The sequence below is a fragment of the Perca flavescens genome, chromosome 3 (assembly GCF_004354835.1).
Source record: "Perca flavescens isolate YP-PL-M2 chromosome 3, PFLA_1.0, whole genome shotgun sequence".
Taxonomy (NCBI): Eukaryota; Metazoa; Chordata; class Actinopteri; order Perciformes; family Percidae; genus Perca; species Perca flavescens.
Window position 1 is genome coordinate 15,254,660 of NC_041333.1, and position 23,943 is coordinate 15,278,602.

Consider the following 23,943-nt stretch of genomic DNA (forward strand, 5'->3'; position numbering starts at 1 on the left):
GACCCCTTGGGGTCGCTCTCTCCCTGCTCCTCTGGTCCCTGCAGCCTCCTGCTGTCCGTCTCCATCTCCTTGAAAACCTTATCAGCTGAAGTCATCAGACGCTCCTGTTTGGCCATAATCGAATGTTAGAGGGGATATAAATTAAAGTACAAGCTGAATTAGCCAGTATCAGCCTGTTTTTTTAAATTATTATAAAGACTGGCCTCTTCCAAACAATAGGAGTGACGTAATGTGCAATATTTTGTAATGCTATTAATTAGGCTAATCATTTAAATAGCTATAGTAAATATAGGAGGACTGTGAATGGTGTCAATAGGGCGCAGCTCAATGAATATGCAAACAAGCTATTATTTATGGACAGATATGCTAGGCCTATACGTATTATTATTATAATTATTATTATTATAATCCATAGGCTACACCTGATTTACCAGTTGACCAAAGTGCAGTGTCGTTTGTTTGATTGATTGATTTTTGTACGTTTCCTCGGTTTTGCCATGTAAAATCTGGACTGCAGCAACACCTCACGACTTTTTTTTTTTTTCTCCCACGATGCTGTGCGGCAGGGGTTATCTTGTGTGTGCGCTGTTTGTGGTGCTGAAGTTGCGCGTGCCTTGGAGGTTGCTACCATAGAAATCCACTCGAGCATCCTTCCGCGAGGGGACCAGAACGAGGAATCATTTGTTTTCGACGATTGGGAAATAAGATGTTTCTGCCAGCTGTTTAAGTCTTATTTCTCTTTTTATAACATCATTTAGCCTACATTCATTCTTTAAGCACAAGTTAACAAAGCGTGGACGTTTTTGAAGCCGTTTTCTCGGCTGTTTTTCTCGGCTCGTCTTCTCTCCGGTGCCGCTGCCTGCCCAGAAGTCTTTGCCGCTTCATCTCACATCCTTTATGCACAGCACGCTGCTCCGGTCCTCCCCAACAAAACACACATTCGAGTCCGAGCACCATGGCCCGCTCCCGGCGCTTTCACTAAGAGACATGGAAGCCAAACAGCACCCGATAAAGAGCATCAAAAGCTACCCGGAAACCGGCGGCCGGAGCCTGGCAGCGGCCGCCGCAGGAGACGGTGGGTATAAAGCCGGCTCGGCTGAAATGGAGATGGAGGCGAATATCAAGAAAGCCATCGACTTCAAGGTGGAGGGTCACCGCTGCTACAAAGAGAAGAAGTTTCGGGAAGCAATCGGCAAGTACCACCGGGCGCTGCTGCAACTCAAAGGGGTGCATGTTGTCGACGGGACGACGGGCTCCGAGGTCAACCTACTGAACCAACCCTCGACCAAGCTGACCGAGGAACAGCGGAGAGCCGTGGAGAGCACCGAGATCGAGTGCTACGACAGCCTGACAGGTGAGCAGCACTGATACACCCCCGCAAAAACACCCGTACGTAACCTATAGCCTATACTGCTGACACCATTGCTTGCAGGTTGTAGCTATTTCTGCAGGTGCTGGTGTTGTGCAGAGGCAGGTGAAATAACACTAAGTGAGAACACTGGAATAGATCATGTTGTGTTGGTGCTGATTAAATAGAGAATTTTATATTATATTACGAGGGGATGTGTATGCTGTCTGACCAAATTAGTAGGCTACAGTGACCTAATTAAGTCATTGACATGGCTCTTCTACAGCCTTTCAAATAATGTGTAATCTTTTTCCTTTTAGAAAAATACAATAAAAAGACAATTTATAAATAAAGCCACATGGCCAAAAGCCTTATGCTAGAAGAAATATAGGCATGTTTTCATTATGTAGGCTATGAGACAAGTTCACCACGCTGTCGTGTTGTAACATCAACATTTCACAAGGGGGTCTGAGTTGACCATCAACCATCCAATGGGTGATGTAAGGCTGTGGCACCACTTTGCAGTGACTTTACTACAGGGTTAACTGACCTCCTTGAGCACAGAAAAGATTTACTCATACTGCTCTATCACTCTAGTGATACTCTATTGGGGGTGGTGATGGCGCAGTGGATATGACACTGGGTTCGATTCCCACTGCGATACATCAACCAATGTGTCCCTGAGCAAGACACTTAACCCCTATAGTTGCTCCAGAGGCGTGCGTCCTCTGACATATTAATTGTAAGTCGCTTTGGATAAAAGTGTCAGCTAAATGACATGTAATGTATTTTTAACTGTTACTGCACTCAGTTTCCATAGCCTATATGGGTGCTCCAAAAAATAGGCCTATTAAACTCATAAAACTTAATTATTTTCATTATTGGACAGGATCTATGCTCAATATAGAGATACTGAAAAAAGAAACTTGTCTATCAATCATCTATCAGTTACTGTTGATCATCACCAAGCTAGATTTTCAATATTTCAGAGTATTCAAGAAGTAATATGTGTTATTATTTTGTGGTATTAATTTGAACAACAAAATAGTGTATTATGATTTACTGTATATATTATATTGCTTGTAGCTTTGCTGTAAAAACATAATTATGACTAGAGTATGTGCTCAGTATGCAGAGTGAGCAGCAGATCATGATTATTGTTGACCTCCGGGAGTGAGATGATGATGGTGCTATATTACATAATTTATAAGACATCACTACCCATAAGAATGTTGTGATTTTGGGTCATGACAGTGGCAGTGGTGATGTTGTGTCTCGTTGCTCGTGTCCAGGTGCTGCTTTGTCAGCCTGCCACGATGCATTGAAGGTCTCCTTGTTCTGTGCAGCATTCAGGGCCCTGTCTTGAGCCTGTAGGGAGGCCACTGTGGCGTGAAGGAAAGGATGGGGGGAGGGAGTGGAAAATAAGGAGAATTGGGGGAGGAACAGGAAGGAAGAATTAGTAGATATGTGCAGGAAATTACAAAGAAGTCAGAGTGGTATAAGAGAGGAATAGTAGAGAGCTGTGGAAAAGAGAGGGGAGAAGAGGGGGAGGAAAGGACTGCTAGCATGCGACATGGGACCATATCTACCATGGCAACCATCACCGGGCCTTTTCCCTGTTGTTGTATTATTACGGCTCATACCGTCCCCTCACTGCTGCTTCAAACAGGAGCATGTGCGCGCGCACAAAGAAACCTCACTTCAACCCTGCTTTGCCATCAATGACTGTGTTTACATTAACTACATGAATGTATATGTGCTTTAATCTGAATGAGATGTTTATATGGGTGGTTTATACAATCTTTATATTGATATTCCTGTTGATATGCAAAGCCATTTTAAAGTGTGAAGACGTCTGCTCCACATTATGCCACGTCCTTAAGCTTAAACCTCCATAAACCTTATATTTATGTCATGTTATGGTTTTACTTTTATGGGTATCTAAATTCAAAATGCCACACATCCCATTAAAAAATAGAACCAACAACGTGTTTGTCTGTTTCTCAGTACTTATCAACCTTCCACCCCTATGTGTCTCACACCCAAGCCTATTGGTTTCTACTGAGAATGGAAATATTTTAAAGACAACTGCTCATAAGCAAATAGTTAATTTTTTTTTAAATAAAGTAATTTCCCAAAACAGCTGGGCACTGTGGTTTTTATTAAACACTACTTCAACAAGAGTACTGTAAATAGTGCATTTATTGGCGACTATGTTAAGCTGTGGATTAATAGGCCTACACATTTGGTGCTCTAGTGCATATTTACAGCAGCAGGACGGTGTGACTCAGTGTAACTGCGTTGCTCATTGGTGTGTTTTGTAGTACGTTTTGATAGTTTTTGTACAGCAATGGAGCTCTGTGGCGCAGAGTCTTTAGCTACACAGGCAAAACTTGCTAGTAGGATCAATTAACTGTTGGTTTTGGTCTTTTCATAGCATTGGTTTACAAAAAAGATAAATGTAAAACAGTACAGCTTTACCTTTTAATGATGCACCTAAAACTGGAATACTCCACCTTGGTCTGAATTCAACATCATCTCATCAATATCATCGTCATCTTTCCATTACTCATATTACTTATATTGAGATTTCTTGGTTCTCATGTCCAAATCATACACCATAATGTTTTTACTTTCAGATTATGTTCTCCCACCCAACTCTGAATATCTTTGCGCACTTTTTTTAAATCCTCAGAAAATGTTATAGATTTCATATTCAAGTTTACTAATGAGCTATTGTGGTCCATGTTGGCCTTATCTGTGATTATATGTAACAAACATACAAATGGTAGTTAATTTAATAAGAGAGATGTCTTTTTAAAAAGAAATCAGAACTAACTCTCACAATGACTGAAATCAAGCAGTGACTCCTTGGGTGCATAGTAATCCTGCTGAAGGTGTTTGTTGTGCGGCTCCACCTGGTTACCCAGAGTTCTGCTTCCTTTCACTCTAACGCATGATAGAGCAACAGTCAAGTCCCTTTCCATTGTTGTGTGTGTGTGTGTGTGTGTGTGTGTGTGTGTGTGTGTGTGTGTGTGTGTGTGTGTGTGTGTGTGTGTGTGTGTGTGTGTGTGTGTGTGTGTGTGTGTGTGTGTGTGTGTGTGTGTGTGTGTGTGTGTGTGTGTGTGTGTGTGTGTGTGTGTGTGTGTGTGTGTGTTTTCTTGTCTTCAGGACTTTGTTGTAATGAGGGCAAGCCTTTGCTATGGGGATTTTGAGGTAGTTGTACTTTACTTGAGTATTTCCATTTTGTTCAACTTTATGCTTCTACTTCACTACATTTCCGAGGAACATTTTCAAATATATATAGCCTGCATTATATTCACAGCTATAGTAAATACCGTAGTTTACAAATCAAGATATGACATCCATAACATATGACGAGCTCATGAAATGTGATGCATTGTTATAACTTAAATTACCCAACAGTATATAAAGTAGTTTAACGACAACAGTAAAATACTACTTTTATAATAATCCAGTAATATTTTGTAGAGTAATAACACTGACAGTGGCCATTTTTCTGCAATAAGTAGTTTTACTTTTGATTAGAGCTGAAAAGATGTGTCTATCAATCGATTAGCAAATCAACAAAAACTATTTGGATTACCATATAAGTAATTGTTCAGTCAAAAATGACAACTATTCTTTGGTTGTAGCGTGTCCGTTTTAAGGATTTGCTGCGTTCCCTTGTTTTATGTGATAGTAAACTGAACATTTTAGGGTTATGGACTGTTGGTCGGATAAAACAAGCAATTTAAAGTCATCACCTTAGGTAAAGGAATCTGTGATGGGTATTTTTCAGCTACTGAATGAATGCTGGGTGACTCAACCACCAGCTCAGCTCACTGATCCAAAACATAAGATAGGAAGATGTAAGGGGAGAAAAATATATAAAAAGGAGGATTAGAGAAGAGCAGAGAGAGACTAAATGTGTTCTCAAAAAAAGGAAATAATTCAGCAATGAACGAGATGATAGTTATAGGAAAGATGCCACCAACAGAGAAAATAGAGCTGCTCGATTATCGGAAAACATCATAATTACGATTATTTTGATCAATGTTGAAATCACTATTATTTATCACAATTACTCGTTGAATTTCGGAAAGATGTTGCAATTATTGAACTTAAAAAAACAATGAAAAAGTTAAACAAATCAACAGTGAAAACACCTAGAACTGTACATTTCCCTTAATACTTTTGCAATTTAAACTCTTTCATTCAGAACAAGACAAAATAAGAGTACTTGCAAAACGTAATGTGCAAAAAAAAATTAGTCTCAGCACCGACAGCTATGTTACCTGATTCTGTCAAACCGAAAGACGATGGATGATGAATGTCCTATTTGCTGGCCTTGTAAAGGAGACACCCCGAGTCTCTGTATCCATGCAGGGCTGTATCTAAATGGGTTAAACCACCACCACCAAGGTCTGTGTCTGTCGCAGTTCACAGTGGTGCAACATGTTGGCCAGAGGCAGACTGCCTGTCAGCCCCCCTCAGCCATCCATCCACCCAACACACTGGGAGACACATACAGTAATAAGTGATTTTTACTGATATTGATCATGAAGAAGCACTTTCACAGCATCTAGTCTCTTTACATTCACAGCATAGTCTCTTTACATAAACAGCACACAGACAGACTTGTATCAACCAGTTTAGAAGCTACAATAACTTTTAATCTGTTCAAATGTACACTAAAAAGTATGAGTAAGAGCGATAATTCACTTTTCATTAACTCCTGCTTGCTCTGATCTCTGCCTGAATCTCATTTTGTTCCTTTTGACTGGCTCAATCTGTGAATGAGTCATAAGTCACAGCCTTAAGAGAGACACAGCAGGAGGGGATGAGTGAAATTGTTTGTTTCGTAACACCAGCCACCTTTTTATTTAACTGCTGCAGCTCACTGCTGGCATAAAAACGTGATCTGTATCTGGATGCGTTATCTCGATAAACACATTGTGATCCAAATTTGGAGGTGGTCAGGCTAGCATTGTAGTCAAACCTCAGCCAGGTGTAAATGCAATGCGTACCGCAAGACCATGTTCTTAAGAAATAAATCCACCCAACAAGTTGAAAGGTCTAACCTTTTCCTGCTAGCTTAAGGAAGCCCGGCAAACGCTACAAGTAGTAGCAGTAATGTCTTGACTTGGATGCATCGGGGACGGCTACCCCATGTTTGTTGACACCTAACTAATTTGCATATCGGGATTCAATCCCAATTCAGGTACAATCAACATAACTAGAACACATTTTAATACCAGATGTAAATGTGTCTTACATTATGTGTCCTATATATTCTGAGCCTCAGGCCATCAATGAACTTTTAAACCATGACGTGCAATTATAGGCCTTATACTAAAGATTTAATGAGCCTGTGTTGTGGAATTTGTGGAATCTGTGTACTTGCTGGACTAGAAATACAAGCACTACCTTCGTCATAAATCAAAAGAGAGCTGTAGTGCTTTAGCTGCACTTCCTCTGCAGCCTTGAAAACTCACCAGATCACAGCCTCTTAGCCCAATCTTCAGATGGGGGTTGTATTAAAATGATGTCAGTGATGTTTAACGCCACAGACGGGTTGATTTCACCAGTTCACTCTAACCCACTGTTGGTGAACTGTCGAGGCTTGCTTACAAAAGCAGAACAGAACATAAAACCCCTCCCTTTCATGTCCTGCCAGCTCCGTCACCAGGGGACGTGGTGGAGTGCATGAGATAAAGGCAGAAGAGGAGAGTGAGAATGAAATTAGATGGGGAGAAGAAATGTGAGATAGAGGGGTTAATATGAGGAGAAAGCATGGTCTTATACAAGCAGTTGGCAGATGACAAGGATATGCCTGGTGCTTTGGAGAGAATAAATGCACTATGCAATGTGCTCGTAGGAGGATGGCGGAGGAAGAGGAGGGATAGAAATGCCATGGCCGAGGGTGAGAAGGGGGATGGGGGGTGCTTTGTTTGGTGTTTTTCCTCCCTCTGTGCCTGTATGTCTGCCATTGGAGGGGTGGCCAGAGCCGAACGAGAGCCGTCATGTGCCAGGGCTGCAGATGGTATGGCATTGCTGTCAGGGGTGAGACTGGCACGCCCTCTACTGTAACACTCACACTGTACTGAGCTCTCTGTACCAACCCTTCAAATTACCTCACAGCTGAGAAAGAGAGATTTGGTGGATGGGGGAAGGGGTGAGTCAGTAGAAAAGATGAAGTAGCTGAAATGGGGGAGGGAGAGAAAACAAGGGAGCGGGAGAAACTGGACAGAACTCTTAAATATGATGGGATTATACAACAGTGGAGGGAGGGTACGACCGTAAAGGATGGTGACAAGTAGGGAACGAGCGGAGGAAAATGCTTGCCTTTGTGACCTCTGAGTAGAGATGGGAGGGTTTTTAGAGCTGCATTTTAATTTATTTTCGTATTGTGAGAAGGATAATGACAAATCCAATCCAGACCAAACAGATTTATATCAGTGCCCACATGACTCCTGTCACAACATTAAATAAGATTCAGTCATCTGTCAGGAAGAAAACGAAAGAAGACAGGCAAGGACTCAAAGCAAGAGGGAAACAGAAGAAGAGGATATGAGGGCAACAAGCAAATATTTTTAATATGCTTTTTGTCACATCTGTTATTAATTGAGGAAGACAGAACATACTGTGGTGATCCAACAAGAACACATAAGGCGTTTTTTTACAGTTTCGCAGACTTCCTTGAGAACTATATACCTTCAAGGGCCTTTTTTTGTTTGTATTCACACCGGCAATAGGAATGCTGAAGATACGTAAGCTAGCCGCTCCGTCCGCCTCACTCCCCGCCGCTTGCAGACTACAGTTCGCAAGCTAGGTTGTCTATCTTCGGAGCTGGCTAGTTAGCTAGCTACAATCTGCTGTCCTCCCGGCAAAGTTGTCTTCTAGTGTTGGGGAATGAGGTAGAAAGAGCGGCCGTATGGCTCATTTTCTGTAACCAGTGTAGCATGAAAGTATGGTGGAATTAGTAGGCTAGATAACTAGCCAGCCGCCCGCTAGTTAGCTAGCTAGCTAGCTAATTCCGTCATGTTTTTTATGCTACACTTGTTACAGAAAATAAACTGACCAAAATGTTCACTCATCTGGCGATAGCAATGTGCTTTCTATGCTGTGACAAGAGCATTAAGCATTAAGTTGTTAAATATTACTCTTTTAGTAGCTGACTTGTTAGCTAGCAGATAAAAAGGGTAGTTACCGGTGCTGAATTGGCTCATGTGATCCATCAATCATCGACGAAACGACTATGGTCTAGAGACCAAACACTGTACATAGTTCCTTTTGCACTTGAAGAGTACCTTCTCTAAAGTAGGAGCTACAAAAAAAGTCCCCCAAAACGGCGTTCTGAGAATTACAATCGTTCGTAGTGGTGCAGACAGATTTATATAGTGAACAACTAACTATCCCGTGTTCAATTTACGAACTAGAGACATTCCTTTGGTTGCCAATGAATGGATCCAGCGAGAGAACACACTGTCTTTGTGTTGCGTTGAAGATGATGTCACTGCAGTTTGAGGCGGCAGCGCTGTTATTATCAGCTAAGAATCCTACCTACATTGATGGGGTGGTACTTTCTGCAGTGGAAAACAAAATCGAGAAAAGTACCTGGTACCAAAAGTGAGTCAAGCCGATCCATACCAATACCAGTGGAAATTCCGAATTAGTTTTATTTGTTGTGTCTAATTAGTACCAAACACAAACACACAGCTATCCGCAATAGTTTTGCTGATATTTGGTCATATCAATTGGCAAAATAATATTTTGACCTGATGATGGTGTAACTTGAAAAGTTAAGGGATCATCAATGCTATTGCAATTAATTCTGAGAGGAACATGAATGTCTGTAACCAACATTAATGGTAACTCTGGCAATAGTTATACATTTCACTAAAAAGATTTTGACACTAGAATCTATTGTAGTTGTTGATAAATAATTTGGCCAATACTGTACTGAAGGTGGTTTAGATCTTTTCCGGTGTTGCAGTAAAACCTTATTTGCTGTATGAATGTATTTAAGGCGTGTGCCTAAAATGATCAGCATGGGGTCTGGTTGCACTACAGTGCGTAACACTGTAAATGTCCTCGCAGTAGAACTCTGACCAGCTTGGAACAAATTATAAAACATTTGCATAAGTACCTTTGGCAAAATTACACTTCTCACATTTTGCTGACACCTCAGGGATTTATTAGAATGCTTTTGTTGTGCCCATGTGTTTGTGCTATGTGTTGTGTTTAATATGAATGTGTGTGATTTAGATTTTTGGAGTGTAATCATTTTCTGAAATGGACTGACAGTTGGAAGTTATGAATAAATTGAAAGTGTCAGTCAAAGTTTTTTTTTAGTCCGTAGTTAAAAGTCATGGCATCAGCTGAGAGAAAACCGAAAAAGATGCCCTTTTCGAGAGAGAGAGAGAGAGAGAGAGAGAGAGAGAGAGAGAGAGAGAGAGAGAGAGAGAGAGAGAGAGAGAGAGAGAGAGAGACGCAAAATATGCATCCTCTGTAAGCCATCCGTAATGAGAGTTTGCTGAAGCTATTTGCTCATATCTAACACCCTGTGCTCCAGTGGACGGTGCAGAGTAAACAAACTGGTTGTTTATCCCCATAGCTCCATGCTGATAAAGAGCCCATGTTGGTTCCTATCTGGGCTTTCCCTACTTCGTTACATGCACTGCCGGGGGTTGACATTGAAAACACGTCCTTGTTACACCCTGTTTATGATGGCTGTGAAATGGAAAGGTTGTGTTAAGCCCGATTTGCTGATCCAGCACTCACCATGATCCTCAGTGGAGCACGTTTACCAGCACTTTCACATCAGTGCTGTCAAATAAATAAATAATAGATAAATTGTAATGCAAAATTTGGAGTTCAAATGTGAAATTTAAATATAAATTTAAATAATAATCAATGAATGTGTATTAATAGTGGATCAAATGACTACTTGTATGCACAAAGTTTTTATAGATACACCTTACAGAACTTTCCTACCTCAGCCAAAACTTGTTTCGGAATTTGTGAAATGAAGAAAAATAAGTGTTGTTCTGATTGTTTTGGTTCACTCCAACTGCGGTTAAGGCCGCAGACGGCAGCTGTTTTCAGCACAAAAAGCTCAAAAAACCACACTGTACGCAACCTTTCCAGCCCCAACAGCAGACGCACTTAGCGACTAGCTGGTGAACATAGAGGAGCATTTAGCTGCGAAAGAGCCACATATTTGCATCAGGAGCTGGTAACGACCTAAAACAGAGCTAAAAGAGAGTGAATATTGGACTTGCATTCATCAGGTGGGTACAAAAATGACTCCAAATGAATCTTGATGTTGCTCCGTGTCTGCTGTATGTGTAAATATGCAGTAAGCACTGATCCATATTAGAAGAAAACAGGCTGCCAACACATGGCTGTTTTTTTTTTGGAAATTATGAAAGCTCATGCTTTAGCCATTCATTTACTTCAGGTACTTAGTGAAAAGACTTTACTATCTCGCAGATTAAGGCTGACTCCATGAAATTCTGAGCCAAACCATTTGGCAGTTATTTCTGTTGACCTTTCCAAAGACTCTCTCATCTATCTTGTTGCCAGTATAATGCAGAGAGCATGTTTCTCACAGCTACCGTACATAGATTATCCAAATAAAACTTAAAAAAGAGAGAGAAAATTAGCATTGGCATTAGCAAGCTTTTATTTTACTTTACAACGTTTGACTTGTGCATGTTCAGAGTGGGTAGAAGCAGTTTGACAGCAGCAGAAAATGGTAGCCAAAGATCTGTTGCGCTGAAGGCAAGAGTCTGCCCAGTGTCCATAGATGACATCCCTAATCAGATAATGGCATAGCTAAGGGCCACAACAAAGTTATGTCTCTGTCAGAGAGTTCAACTACAGATTTAACATCAATAAAAGTCTTGTTATGCTTTATTAAATTGCACTTATCTACTTTTTAAATCCCTGGTTTTACTCATGAGAGTAAAAATAATATAGAAAGTCCTGGATCCTCCTTTTGGCGCTCGGACACTTAAGGATTTAAAATAATTATACCAGTTGTAATGAGTTAAATAAAATCATGACTACATGCTAATGTTCTTTATTTTCTTTCGAGGCCTATAGAAACCCCACAAAGCCCCACCTTGAGTACCATGGGCTCACAGTACAGACCAGAAGAAATTGCTCATCTTTAAACTCTGGAAACTGCGATGTGCAATGGAGAGCATTTAATGGTTTCATCTTTGGTGAAGTCATAGAGAAGATAGCTTCCTCACTTGTATAAATATTTAAGTAGATGAGCATTAATCCTGACTCAGCGACTATTTTAGGAGTATGAAACATAGCAGGAGGGTGTTTGATGGAACAAGGTAGAAGATGTGGAAGCATGTGTTGGGGTTTGAGGATTATGATGTTGGTGATTTCCTAGCCACGTTACTGGGAGCACTCAGCATACTGTGTGATTAAAGCTAAAAAAAAAATCCTCTCTGTCTGGAACAATACTGTTCCTCCTACTCAGGGGTTAAATTAGGGATTTGTTATGTGTGTGTGTGTGGGGGGGGGGGTGTATCTGTGGTGTTGTTAAGTTAAAGTTATATCATTTTGTAAAAGCAAAAAATTATTTAAACATAATATCGGAGTAATTTACATTCTGTTATTAAACCCATCAGTTTTTGACCTATTTTTCTCCCTACCTTACCATCCACCTATGACTTTCTGCCATTTGTGATGTCTGACCGACTGACAAGTGCACTGAGGTCCCTTCTTTTTTCCGTTTTATGGCGGGTGGCAACCAGCATTAAGTTGCGTTACTGCCAACCGCTCATATACCGAGGTCGCTGATCTGTTTAGCTTTTTAAGGAAACCCCTTAAAAAGTTCTGATGTTTTGCAAGTTTTTACATCACCTCATTTAGGACTATGTTCTCTAAAGCTACGAAGAAAACGTGTTTTAGTCATTGTTTGGGGACTAGTCAATCTCCCTCTGCCCCTTACTCGCTGTGAAATGTAACGTTACAGAATAGTGTAGTTACATTCACGGACGATACAATTCTTCTCGTACGAATAAAGGGAAGTCATTCTTGGTGGGAGCCGTTCTTTTTATCATTGTGCGTTATACTTGTTTTTTTTTTATTGTGCAATGAAAACGTTTTAAAAGTGTTGCATGAATTGGATTCAAGGCAAGGCAACTTCATTTACATAACACAGAATTACAAAGTAGATTCACTGACAAAGCAGAGGGATATGGCGCCACCTTGTGTAATGTTTATAATGCTGATCCTTGACATTAGGTTTGGCAATGTGAGTAATTTGGTGCTGCTAAACCTATGAACCTAATGAAATTACATCTGATCCAAATCTTACCCTATCATTGTGGTGGATTATTTCGCAGATTAACCCCCCGCCCCCTAAGAGAAAAAGAACAATGTCGGAAAGCTTTAAGATCCAGCTCCCTCCAAAGAGCTGTAATTCTCGTCACTATAGCAGAATAATCTGGCTACTTTACTTCACTTTCCTCCCAGGATCAATGTTGCTCTGTGGGTAATCCGTGCTAATATGTTTGATGTACTAGCAAGGCGTACGGTGTCAGTGTTATGAGGGGATCAACATGCCAGGGTTGGAGGGGGGCAAGACAAATTCTGTGAGGTTAGCATCACATATGTAAAGCCTGGCTTTGTCTAAAGGTAACAATATATGGCTACCAACATCTCTTAAGCTCACTAATTGACACATACCACACTTATGGAGGTGTCCTGTCTTCATTTACCTGTCCCCCAAAAGCTACAAATACAGGATGCACACTTCTCAACCTTCACTGTATCTCTCTATACATTTTCACTGTGCACTCCTCAGAATAGTCATGCTCTTTCAACAAAGCTCTGACTCATTTGTAAGGCATTCTACATTTCCGACTACTTCAGAAGGGCCTGGGGAGGCCTCTGAGAAACACACAGTCAAACAAGAGCAATAAGACAGTAATTATGAGGGTTTTTTAATACCGTTAGGAGCTGCTGTAGTCTTTTGCTAAAGTGACACACAATCAAAGAGATCATCTGCACCACTTGTTTTAGGTGAAATGGTATTTGATGACAAGATGAGCTTTTATCATCGCTGTGTAATGATAAATCACAGCATTCATTATGTAGATTTCCTCTAAGGTAAATAGCCTTTTATAGGCCTAATCCTTATGTCAAGTTTTAAGTGATATAAAAGATACAAAAAAACACTCAGCTGCTGCATTATGGGAGCATCCTTTAAATAGCTTTGGGTGAAAAAAAATCCCCACACAAGCTATGAAATGACAGGTTCAACATTAAAAGCGGCAACAACTTCTCGGAAATTGAAGAAAGATGATAATGCAGGCACTGTCTGTTGTAGGTGGAGTAAATGCTGTGTCATGTCAGTGCTGACAAGCCTTTGTGATAAAGCAAGCTGAGAACTGTAGCCCTGTCCTTCTCAATAACAGAGAAAGGCCTTTGCAAAAAGGCTTTGGGTGGAGCTATTCTTAGTGGGCCTGACGAGACCGGCTACACTGTCTGAGAGCTGTGTGACGTCAGCATGTTGGATCGGATTTTGCTCTGAGATTGTACGTGTGAGGCGATTTCATAATGATGACTATGCACAGTTAATTTGGGTCTTTAAATAAGTCAGTTGCAGGACTGTGACATTTTGTAAAGAAGAGATGGTACAGATGCACAGTGACAATGCCAGGAAAAATGGAGGAGTGAGGGACGAGGGTGTGGAAATGCGGATTGTGTGTCTGTGTGAGAGTGATGGGTCTCTCCATCTGCCATTATCTTCCTGCAGAACTAATTACAAGGTGATGGACAGCAGACTAATCAGCAGGGCCACAAGTGGCTTTAAATTAGCCGGATCGTGGTGTCGCGCCTGGTGTGATGGAGAGGAGCTGGTGGTTACATGGGTCCTGAGGGAAGATGGTGATGTAGAGAAAGAGAGTTGAAAACATTTATCGTAGGAGCTTCCTCCCCTTTGTTTATCTTCCTCCTCTTGTCCTCTGTAATTTTTTCCTTTGGCTATGTCTGGATTTAGTTTTGTCAGTGCTGTCTCGGTCTCTATCTCTGTCCTCCCTCGCCCCCTGTCTCTCTTGTCTTATTTCAGCTTTCCTCTCTCTCTCTCTCTCTCTCTCTCTCTCTCTCTCTCTCTCTCTCTCTCTCTCTCTCTCTCTCTCTCTCTCTCTCTCTCTCTCTCTCTCTTTCATTTCTCCCAGGCTTTGGCAGCTAAATGAAAGCGAGTCTCTATGCAGGCTCTGTTTTTTCAGACATGATGCCAAACCAGTGGGGTTCCTGAGCATGTGTTAACCACTCCCACTCACCGCACCTCATCATTCGACATTCAAGCAACAGAAATGCACATTCACACACTCGCACTCGACAGCTGCTTTGCACCTGTTGGCTTTTTTTGCTGGATTAATAAATTCAAATGCATTCTTTTTTGTTCTATTTATTTCCAATTTCCTGTGTTTTATCTATTTTTTGCTTCTTAAATCTGGCAGGGAGATAGACGTTCCTCAGAAAGAGATACTGACACTCATGACGCTGACACTGAATGTACGCACACAAATCCTCAGCTCATTTGTCCCTCTCCTCACATCAAGTCCCTCATTAAGACAAATCTATCTTGTCTGCACCACTGATTTCCTGTGTATAGTCACACCTCATTATTCTGCCTCTCTCATCTCAAGTGTGCTCATAAAAGACCGTTTGAAAGCTGCATTTTTAACCAAAACCATAATCAGCAAGCCATATCTGATATTCTGTTGATGTCAGATGAGGAATTGCCTTTCTAAGAGAGATCAAAGTTCAGGATCAGCAAAGCAGCCGAGGAACTGGCGTGGTTTTAAGATGGACACTTGAGCACCATGGATGGGATGGACTGTCCCCAATCACAGTGGTTCCCAATCTATTTTGCTTGTGACCAGGTCTGCAACTAATGATTACTCACTTAATAATCAGAAGATAGTAAAAAATGACCACAGCTACACCACTTCCTACATTGGCACTGAACATTGGCATTGGACAAGGTCTATATGCACAATGTTCCACTTCCAGGATTGCTAGAATTCCGCCAGGATGTCACTCTTTTTGGCCAGATGTCTGTTACCTTTTGCTTTCTTTGTTTTGGAATTTTAAACTCCGGTGGATTTATGAGGACTATGGTTAACTCCTCCTCAGATCTCTGCAGGGTAAATCCAGACAGCTAGCTAGACTATCGGTCCAATCTGAGTTTTCTGTTGCACGACTTAAACAACTTTTGAACGTACACATGTTCCACCAAAACAAGTTCCTTCCAGAGGCTATTTTGCAGCGGCACCATTGCTCCGTCCGGCGCATGGCGCCGCCCATGACGATTGTGATTGGCTTAAAGAAATCCCAATAAACCAGAGCACGTTTTTCTCCATTCCTGTGTGGACTAGCCAGACCCTCCTTTGCAGCCCTGTGCAGGAAGGTCTGGCAAAGCAAGACTACATTGGATGTAAATTGTGAGGATCAGAATAGTTCAACATGGAACAACACTTGAGAGAGAGTGTAATTTAGACTGTAATTTATTAAATAAAATAAAAAAGATTAGAGGTAAGTTTAAAACAATTTCTGTCTTCCTCTCTTGTTAATACACATCCTCTCTGATTTACCTTGCAGTCCCAAGGGGGGGGCTCTCTATTTTTATTAGATTAGATTCAACTTTATTGTACTTTATTATTGAGTACAGGTACTGAGACAACACAATAGCATCTAACCAGAAGTGTAAAAGCAGTAGAGTGCAGAATAATGTACAGAATGAACAGTAGTATATAGAATAAATATAGAATGTAGATGATATGATAATACGGGACACAACCAGGAACCCTCGGACTCACATGTCTCTGTCTCTCAGTGCCTAGGACACCTTGGCTCCAGTGATATTGTTCTGCTGTCTTTTATAGGGCCTCTGTCTGTCTGTGTCCCTGCCCAGCCTGCTCTGATGATCCTGTCATTATCACACCCTTAATGCATCTCACCACACTCTACATTTCCTCTGGCATCCATCCGTCTGCTTAATGGGCCAGCAGGGTGCGGCCGGCCAGTCATCACTTGTGCACACTGTCTTTGTGTTTGTGTGTGTTTGTGTAGATCTGTACAGTTATGTATCTTTTAACCAATGTTTTTGCATCAAACAGTTCATTTAAAGTCATCATTGTGTGTGTGCATGGTTGTGTCGTCATGTATTATATCCAATCCTTGTTTACGCCCAGTTCGCAGTCACCTGTGTTACTGTGTATTTGTGTTGTGTGTGTGTGTGTGTGTGTGTCTCTCTCTTATGTTTGTTAGTGTTATGTTGTGAAAGTGCCAGTGAACTCTCTAACTACGTCAGCAATTAGGCCATTATGGACTGTAACTGAATCCTCTGAAAGCCTTTCACTGCTGCAGGGCGATAAAGGATGGGTGTGTGGAGGGATGAGAAGCCGGACGGTTGTAACAAATAGAAGAGTGGAGTCTGTAGAGAGGTGTGCAGGACAGGTAGAGGGCAGATTCCCAGAGCTGACTTATGATGGCTGAAGACGGGGAACAGCTCCGACCTTGCTGCTTTGCTCTGAGTCTTGAGCTTTACTTAAAGGTCCCATGGCATGAAAATGTCACTTTATGAGGGTTTTTAACATTAATATGCGTTCCCCCAGCCTGCCTATGGTCCCCCAGTGGCTAGAAATGGCAATAGGTGTAAACCGAGCCCTTGGTATCCTGCTCTGCCTTTGAGAAAATGAAAGCTCAGATGGGCTGATCTGGAATCTTGCTCCTTATGAGGTCATAAGGAGATGGTGTGTGTGTACATCCATCTAATGATGATGGTATTGGTAGATTTGAAATACTCTATATAACAACTTTCATACAAGAAAGGCAACTAATAAGAGGAAACAAACAAAAACATGTATTTGTAAGTCTGCAAAAGCCAGCTAACTAAATAGGTAAAAATGTTGAAATGCATCATCAAGGTGCATATGTGTTATTTTAGTTCATCACTTCAGCAAATACATCTCATCAGGGTCTTATAAAGGTTGGTGGGATTGTGGAGATTATGATGCCACTCTTAGTCCTTTGGTAGATGCTTTTCAATGAAGAAAACTTACTATGACAAATCAAAATGTCTGCTGTGAAAACACCTACACGCAGAGAAGTTATACATCAAGAAATGGATCATATTTTTACGTTTTTATTCTGTATTAAGCAGCAGGTATCTCTTGATAATAATTGACTCATAACTACTAGAATGTACTTGGATTGATGTAATAATAGAGTATTATTTTAAAAGGGGGACAAAAGAGGCAGTAATAACGGTTAAATTATAATTTTATTATAAATGTAATGGCAACTCCAGAGCTGCCCATCCTCCCATTTTAATTGCACGTGATAGAACAAACATGTGTACAGCTTCAGGCAGTGACTCAACACAAACACACAAACACAGCACACACAATGTTCCGCCTGCAACTTCAACCACTAAATACCAGAACACATTGATTGTTATTGAATTGGTCCGTCCCCTGATGTCCGTGATGAATTATTTAGTGTTTTGCACTTGCGTTGTTGACGGGCAGACCTTCTACAGTATATTTCTGAGGTTCAGGGGGGAGATGACAGGTAGAGGACCACTAACTGCTTTTAACGCACTCCCCCCTTTCTCCTCACCCTATAGTCTCCCACAGGTCCCACCTCTTCTCCTCTACTTTAGCCTCCCACATATAAACCTCCTCCTCCTAGGGCAGCCATGACCCTCACCCTGCCTCCCCTCCTCTCACTCCTGACTCACCCTGCCTCCCAGCTAATAGTGCCTGACTCATGTTATTCACAGAGCTGTCTGTGTGTCAAGGGCAGACTCAGGGGAAAGAGGGAGGATGGAGGGAGGGATGGAGGGAGGGATGGAGGGAGGGAGGGAGGGAGGGAGGGAGGGAGGGTTAAATAGGAGTCAGATCAGGGTGGGAAAGGAGTACACGGAGGGAATTTATTTTTGATGTATCATCAGATAGATTAAGACAGTGGCAGAGAGGGAAGGAGCGAAAGAAAAAGAAAGAATAAGTAGGGTCGAAACAAAACCTCAAGTGCTTGTGGTCACCAAAGGAAAAGTGATATCTGAGCCATCAGCAGGCATTTAAAGGCTTCGGTGGACCAATTGTGGACTGTTATTCCGATTTACGCTGATCTCAGAGCTGCTGAGAATCGCTACAGCGCAATGCTGCTGCAACACACATTTATAGGATTGATGACTACAATAAAATACAAGTCTTTTTCCCGAGTACTCCACATTACACTTCATGGTGTTTTTCAACAAATGAAAGTGCCAGTCATTTCAGTTTTAGATCTCCTGGCCTCAGATCTTTACTTCACCGCTCAAATCTCATGCCAAAGGACTTCTGCAGTATCTGTCGCTTACTCGATCTCTGAATCCTGCCCTTCTTTTCCTCGTCTCTCCGGCTGCCCCTGCTGCTCACAACACATCTGCTAAATCAGGAGGATAAGACTTAGTCACAGTATTCAAGCCATCATTCTCAAGATGAATTTTGTTTCTCCTATTCTTGTTTTTTGCATGTCGAGCTCAACAGCAGCATATAGAGACGTTACTCTCCTGCCCCGGGGTTCAAACTGCTTGCACGACTTTTTGTGTCTTCTCTACGCCGTGAGACATTTAGTATTTAGCTATTTATAGTCAGCTCCCTGCCATCCTGAGAAGGAACTGTGGAGGCTAAATTTCACTGTGGCTCTATTAAAAGGCACAGAGTGAGATGTCAGCGAAATCTCCTCGTCTTTGTTTTACACTCATGGGACGTACTTGTCCTGTAAACTTCACTAAATGAGACTCCAGGCAAATGTTTTATATTATTCAGTATTACAATTAAGTTTCAAGCATTTGCAACATGCAAACGACTAACTTGTTCCCTCTCTTCTTTCCTGCAGCGTGTCTGTTGCAGTCAGAGCTGGTAAACTACGAGAGGGTGAAGGAGTACTGTCTGAAGGTGCTGAGCCACCAGAGAGACCACTTCAAGGCCATGTACCGAGCCGGCATCGCCTTCTATCACCTGGGCGACTACGAATGTGCTCTACGCTACCTGCGTGACGCCAAGAACCGCGAACCCACAGGTGAGGATAAACTGTGCATTCAGTTACGCTCGCATGACAAGTGACGGAGGCGGATACTGTTGTGTTACTGCAAGTTAAAGCATAACTCTATAGTTTTAAGATTATAGCATTTTAAGTGTATATTTTGAATTACAGTTAAGTGAACTTATAGAACACAAGCTTAATGTTTAGAACGTAAAAGCACGCCCCTTCTAGCCCTGCTACTGGTACCATTGTCTCCCAAAGTCTGCTCTGTACGGTCAATAATACATTATGGGTAATTATCACATTCCCTACCAACATTATGTGCCCACCCCCCCCGAAATACGTAATACATTATGTTTAATGAAATACGAAATATGTCATGTTTACATTTATTCACATTTAAAAAGCATTGACCTAATAAACGCATTGAATTGGAATAGCTTGAAACCCACATTATTGTTTACATCCATATGTGCTTGCTAGCATTATTTTCTTCCCGGCCTTTGTTGACACATTGTTGCTACATTTCTTCAACAGTGGTATAGCATGGTACCATTGGCAGGACTGTGTAACATACTGTAACTTACTATAGAGTTTTTCATCTGTTCTCTGATGAGCCATGTGCATCGGTCTGAGTTAACAAGCTTGGCTGTTTAGATAGACAAAATAGAGCTGAGTGTTAACTGCAAGCTCTGTTTTTAATATCAGAGAGTATGCGTGTACATGTTTCTGCAGAGCTTTATGGGATTAGTAGTTGATTCCCAGTTAAAACATTAGGTTTTAGCCTATTGCCTTTGGTGGTTGGTGGTTGAAAACTAATTAAAGGAATATGCCACCGTTTGTTGAAATAGTGCTTATCACAGTCTACCCTGGCTGTAGATAGGTGGGCCAAAACATTTTTTGTCTCAGTGCAAGTAATTATGTTGTTTTTTTTGTCTTTTTTTGGCTCACTTTTACTCACAACATGCTAACCGGCAACATAGGATTCCATTCACTACGCTAAGCTAACTAGCGGCGGCGCTGCCGGTTTTGCACCGGACTAAAACAATGCATGCACAAAAAATGCGTTTGCCCACCTATCTACAGCTAGGGTGATGAGCCCTATTTCAACAATTGGTGGCGTATCCCTTTAAACATTTACATCTGGAAACCTGGGCAGCATTTTAGCTCTGTCATAACCAAACTCACTGCTGTGCTTATTTTTCTGACATGAAAGAAACCTAAATTGAACTGATTTAATAAATGAGATTGCATTGGTTGAAGCAAATATGTGACTCTTCTTTTTCATTTCAACCCTTCTGCCTCACATTCACTACATTTTCTCTCTCCATCGCAGACACCAACGTGCTGCGGTACATCCAGCTGACAGAGATGAAGATAAGCAAGAGCGGTCAGCGGGAACGAGAGAGCGGCAAAGAGACCCAGGGCTGACCCTCGACCTTTTCACCCTCCTAAACCTTTCAACCTTTGACCCCACATCGATCCTCCCTCTCTCCTCCTCTATCGACTCCTGACAGCAGCACAGCCCACAGACAGAAGACCCAATCACCCGCCAGCGAAAAAACGGGAGACATGTCGAGCTCTGTCTGCAACCCGACCTCCTTTTCCTTCTCTTCCCTCTTCTTCTCCCTCTTTTCTCCCCTGCTGTGTTTCCTCTCCCTAGACGCAGACAGTCGAGCAAACATAAACAAGACAAGAAGAAACGCTGTATTATACTCAAATGAAACGGTCATCGTGGTGGAATGAAAAAAGGAGCTTCAAAACATACTTATGAATAATGGACATTTGCGTGATTTAGTAAATGTTTTAAAGACATAAAATGCATTTAGTTTCTGCTCTCTTGCTCTCTCTTTTTCTATCTGCCTTCTCTCTCTCTCTCCATCTTATTTCGAATTCTTGAGGAAAATATCGGGGTTGGGAAGCTCGACCACAGGACAGGACTGTGTGTGGACATAAGCGGTGGATAGTGAGGGGTGTGTGTGACACATATCAAGACCATAGCCCAATTTGATTGTACATCCTACCCCAATAGGGCACGCTCAGGCCCCTTACGCAGACTATGGGACAGACTAGCCCGGGAAATCTTTCATCAAGTAAAGAAAACGCCTGCCTTTGTGCTTAATCTATTGCTCTACTGTCTTACTTTTCTTTCCTGGATGCCATGTATCTCAGTTTTTTTTTTTGTTTAATTCAAGGGCTAATTCAAGTGTTTGTAAACCGTTACTAGGGTTTTTAATTTGCTTTGGGTGTTCATCATACTTGTAGTCATTCATCGATTGTTAACGGCATCTGTGTCTCCAGCAGTTCCTGCTGTCATCAGGTGTGCTACTGGTGTGTCTTGAAACTGTTGTCCAAAGTCCCTTCTGGGCTTCTGTGTTGTCGTAGAGACTGTCGAAAGCCCCTCCCTCCCTAACCCTCCCTCACCCTCCCTCCCACCCCTCCCTGTTGTCCCGTTAATGATGTCACAATGGAAAATAGCCAATGGGATCGGAGTTCCATCAACCGCCGTTGGCTAGATGGAAATCCACTTTAAAGTTTCACAGCGAGAAACACTTTAAAGTTTCTAAACGGAGGTCCAACCTTTTATCGCTAATGCTGAAGCTTTGCAGACAGCGATAACACGGCGAGGAGACTCTGGGCAGCGTTAGTGCAGGGAAAAACAATCACAGACATACTGTTCTGACAGTCCAGATTGCCATCTTGGAGCACTCAGATTTAGGGCACTTCAACAAGAGTGTCGCCATTTGAGATTTCCTCCTTTAGTTTGCTGATAGATAAAACTTCTGTGTTTGAAAATGGTTCCAAACATAGAGCTGTAAGGACAGATAACACACAGCATTAGCATTAGCCAACATTAATGGACATGTGTGTGGATATCCATCGCTAGCTGTCAAAAGATACATAAATAATTTGCTTCTCTTGTGACTTGTGAAGCTGAATGATTGATAATGCAAATATTGCTTTTATGATAGCCTTACCACACATTTAAATCTGCCTGCGCTGTTCTGCAGAAAGTGGGATTGATGATGAAGTGAAAGCATGACCTTAATTTCCCTTCTCTCTGATGCCATGAAACTCAGTTTCCTCTTTCCTGTGTGCAAGCCCACCTCCTGCATGTAACGTGTGGCTCCAGAGAGTTACTTCAGATGTTTGGGATAAGGATTATGTCTGCTCTATTGCTTTCTGTCATGGCATGCTGCCACACTGTTCTCTCATACCTCTATTTTCTCCGTCCTGCCCTTTATAAACACAGAAGGTGGTGACAGACTGTGATCACAGCAGTAGAATAGGTATCAAAAAAATCTTGAAAGAAAACAGGTCTTTAATAAATCAGGGTCACCTTCTGCCTCAGCAAAGGTGAGAGATAAGAGATAATTCCACCGCTTAAGATAGTCAAAAAGGAAATTAAATCAAAGAAAGATGCTGTAAAAGATTTCCCCTCCCTATTTTTTCAGTGACCTGCTGGAGGTAAATGGGGATCTAAGTGTGTCAACGGGGCTCTGGAGAGACGGCACCATGCGTTGAGGGGACCGGCATGATACAGAGAGGCTCCAGTGGAGGGACAAGTAGGCCATAGTCAGCTGCAGTAAAGCAGCTGCAGCTCCGAGTCACTCCTGCAGCAGAGACACAGCATTACAAAAAGTTCAGAGCTGGGAGATTTATCATCATACATTAAATGGCTGAAAGTATGTGGGCACCTGAGCATTAAACCCATGTACGATTACTGAACATCTCATGCACAAACTTCAGGTGCTGCTATAACAATCTCCGCTGTTCTGAGTCACAATGAAGTGCAGTAATTTCACACTCTGATTTCGGACACAAATACCCTATATAAAGTGATTTAAGACTTAACGGGTGTTACTTTATTGTTGCGTTAAGATTAGGTCCAAACCAAAAGAACATTAAAGGAGCCAGGGGTGTCCATTTAGTTTTATTAGCCTTATAGTGTACATCATAGGAGATATATATCAATATAATTAAATAATAATAACATTTTCTTAAAGGAAAAGTCTAACATTTTTGGGAAATATGCTAATATGAAGCTACAGCCAGCAGCAGGTTAGCTCAGCTTAGCACAAAGACTGGAAACAGGGGAAAACAGCTAGCCTGGCTCTGTCCAAAGGTAACAAAATCCACCTACCAGCACCTCTAAAGCTCACTAATTAACACGTTCTATTTTGTTTATGTAATCTGTACTAAAACGGACGGAAAGTGAATAAGCATATTTCCCAAAATGTTGAACAACTCCTTTAAGTTATCGTACTGAAATAAATTGGATTGTCACTCATTTCTCAGAGTACACATCACCGGTGTATAGCACCAATTAACATAAATACAGTAAATAAAAAAATAAAAAACACATTCTCAACAACACTGAGTCCAAAAAAAATTGATCTCCGGGGTTGAGGCTCTGGTATCTCAGAGGAAATAAAACAACAAACAACAGCGAGGAAATGGCACCTACAGGCTCGGTCTCCCTGGCTGCCTGAGCTGAGTCTACTCACCCTCGGGCCCCT

At 41.7% G+C, this 23,943-nt stretch overlaps 1 protein-coding gene across 1 annotated transcript; it reads left to right on the forward strand.

Moving 5' to 3' along the window:
• Nucleotides 1–593: 593 nt before the first annotated feature.
• Nucleotides 594–22,345, forward strand: ttc9b (tetratricopeptide repeat domain 9B). The gene is made up of 3 exons (XM_028573651.1): nucleotides 594–1,354; nucleotides 19,277–19,459; nucleotides 20,760–22,345. Exons 1-3 carry the CDS (start codon nucleotides 898–900, stop codon nucleotides 20,852–20,854), a joined length of 735 nt encoding a protein of 244 aa, XP_028429452.1. The 5' UTR covers nucleotides 594–897; the 3' UTR covers nucleotides 20,855–22,345.
• Nucleotides 22,346–23,943: the final 1,598 nt, after the last annotated feature.